The 2,588-nt window shown below is 35.8% G+C and overlaps 1 protein-coding gene across 1 annotated transcript; it reads left to right on the top strand.

Moving 5' to 3' along the window:
* Positions 1–435: 435 nt before the first annotated feature.
* Positions 436–2,315, top strand: LOC123710046 (prolactin-releasing peptide receptor-like). Its single transcript, XM_045661720.1, has 2 exons — positions 436–1,778; positions 2,239–2,315. The coding sequence occupies exon 1, from the start codon at positions 441–443 to the stop codon at positions 1,761–1,763; it is 1,323 nt and encodes a 440-aa protein (XP_045517676.1). The 5' UTR covers positions 436–440; the 3' UTR covers positions 1,764–1,778; positions 2,239–2,315.
* The last annotated feature ends 273 nt before the right edge of the window (positions 2,316–2,588 follow it).

Below are 2,588 nucleotides of genomic sequence, written 5' to 3' on the forward strand. Positions count from 1 at the left end.
TCAACCTACAATTATATATTATATATACAATTTTCTAGTAAATATAGAGAAAATAAAGTGCATTATTATAGTATTCTTTTAGTATTGCATTCCTCGATGTCGAATTCAAATAATTATGAAAACAAAGAGGCAGACCAAACAATGATTTTTATTAGATATTAAATTTTTAATTAATTTGTCCATTGTCGTTTAAAATTTTATATTAAAGCTTTTCACGCTTTTACAAGTGATAAATGGGACAGTGTACATTAAGTAATAAAGCTATTTAGTACAACGTTGTTCTCTTATTTTTCACCAGTGTAAAACCTTTATTATCCGGGGCGCGAAACAAACATTAAAATATATATTTTGTTACAGGTACAACGGTTAATACAGCTCGTAAAGTTGACAGCTCCGAACAAGTTTAACAACTGGAATTACCCCAATTGGGGGGGGTAAGAATGAACGGAACACTAAACTATACTGCACTTAATGTCACGGAAAAATTTCGGAATGAGAGCCAAAACGTAGCCCCGACTCACCAAATTCACGGCTACGAGAACATTATCGACAACAAATGGGTCCAGACCGTTTTCTGCATCATTTACACTATTATTTTCGTGTTAGGTCTACTCGGCAATGTATTGGTCTGCTTCGTCGTGATACGCAACCGTGCCATGCAGACTGTTACAAATCTGTTTATAACTAATCTAGCTCTCTCTGATATACTACTTTGTCTATTTGCTGTCCCTTTCACTCCACTATATTCGTTTCGTGGTTCCTGGAGTTGGGGATCGCTACTATGCCACATGATGCCTTCTGCACAGGGTTGCAGCGTATACATATCGACTCTAACTCTTATGTCTATAGCTATTGATAGGTTTTTTGTGATCATATATCCTTTTCGACCGAGAATGAAGATTGAGACTTGTATTACAGTTATAATTATGATATGGACGTTTTCAGTGACCGTTACACTACCTTACGCGATTTATATGACTTATTACGACTTAGATATAGGAAGATTCTGTGAAGAGACATGGCCATCCGAGGAGCTTAGACGTATATTTGGTTCAGTGACCTCAGTACTCCAATTTGTCCTGCCATTCACAGTGATTGCGTTCTGTTACACATGCGTCAGTTTCAAATTGAACGACAGAGCGAAAGCGAAAGCGGCGAGCAAAAATACGAGAAAAGAGGAATTCGATAAGAATAGAAAACGAAGAACTAATCAGATGCTTATCGCAATGGTTACTATTTTCGGCTTATCGTGGCTCCCTTTGAACATCACAAATCTATATAACGATTATTATATATACGCAATCCATTCAAGATTTTATTTTCTTATATTCTTCGTGTGCCACGTTATAGCGATGTCGTCTACGTGTTACAATCCGTTTATCTACGCGTGGATGAACGAGAACTTTAGAAAAGAGTTTAAACAATTGATACCGTGCATAGACACATCGGCGCAATTGCGAGCTGGTATTCCTTTGCAGCAATTAGGGGCGTGCCAATCAGAGAAAACGTTTAACGGGAACACGACAACAGATAGCTTTATGGGTTCCAGCTCGCAAAGAGGCACTTCATTTAGACATAAAAGGAAGCCAAGTGCCGCGGCGGATGTTGAAAAGAGCGGGGTCGAGTTGAATGAAGACCTTTTGACGGTTGACGTGAAACATTGCCATATTTCAACCAGTTACAATTTGAGACGCGAGTCGGTGAAATTGCGTCTCATTAATGAAGAGTCATTTGACGGAACACCGACACAAAGTCAATTCTAACGCTTGATTGCCCGGGTATGTATTTAATTTATAAATTAGGATTTGATAGGAAAAAATCACCCATTGTTACATATTAAAATAACGTGTCATTCCGTGATATTATTGTGAAAATGTTGCCATAATAACGGCTCTTACAGAAGTGCCTTAAGTGTCCCTTTGTTTATATATAAAGGCAATCGCGTAAACCACATCAGTCAAATTTCAACCTTTTCATTAAAGTCGTCTTTCATCTCTATCTGTCAAATTGTGTTAACTCCCCGATGAAAAGATACAACTGAGATATATTCTAAACTAGATATAGATATTGTTTATGAATAAGCTGTAGTAGTAAAAGACTAAACATACATACATGCATTTAGGTATGATAAAAATATATTTGCTTATCCGATATTATTTACAAGACCATGAATGGTTTTAAACCTATTTTATGTTAAAAGCATCAAAGAATTGTGAATAAATATAAATTCCGTTACAGGCGCGCTTTTGGAAACGTTCCCAGGTTTGAATAACTAGAAGAGTTATTTTTAGAATACTTTTATGAAGAAACTCCCAATACGCTTATGAATAGATATTATAGATTCTTAATGAAAATGTAATTTAATCAGTGTCTAAGCGTAAGGGTTAGTCGAGACTTAGCCTAAGCTATGTACCGTTTGTATACGTTCAACATGCGAGAGTCGTACTTAGCGGTAAGTCTTTCCCTAAGACGTATTTACAATGAAATATTTTCTTCTGTTCTGTGAAATTTTCTTGACTGTTTTAGAGATTAAAATTCGAAAAACGTTTTTTACGACAATCATAAGCAATATTCTACTAAATAATTAT

The sequence above is a fragment of the Pieris brassicae genome, chromosome 5 (assembly GCF_905147105.1).
Source record: "Pieris brassicae chromosome 5, ilPieBrab1.1, whole genome shotgun sequence".
NCBI lineage: Eukaryota > Metazoa > Arthropoda > Insecta > Lepidoptera > Pieridae > Pieris > Pieris brassicae.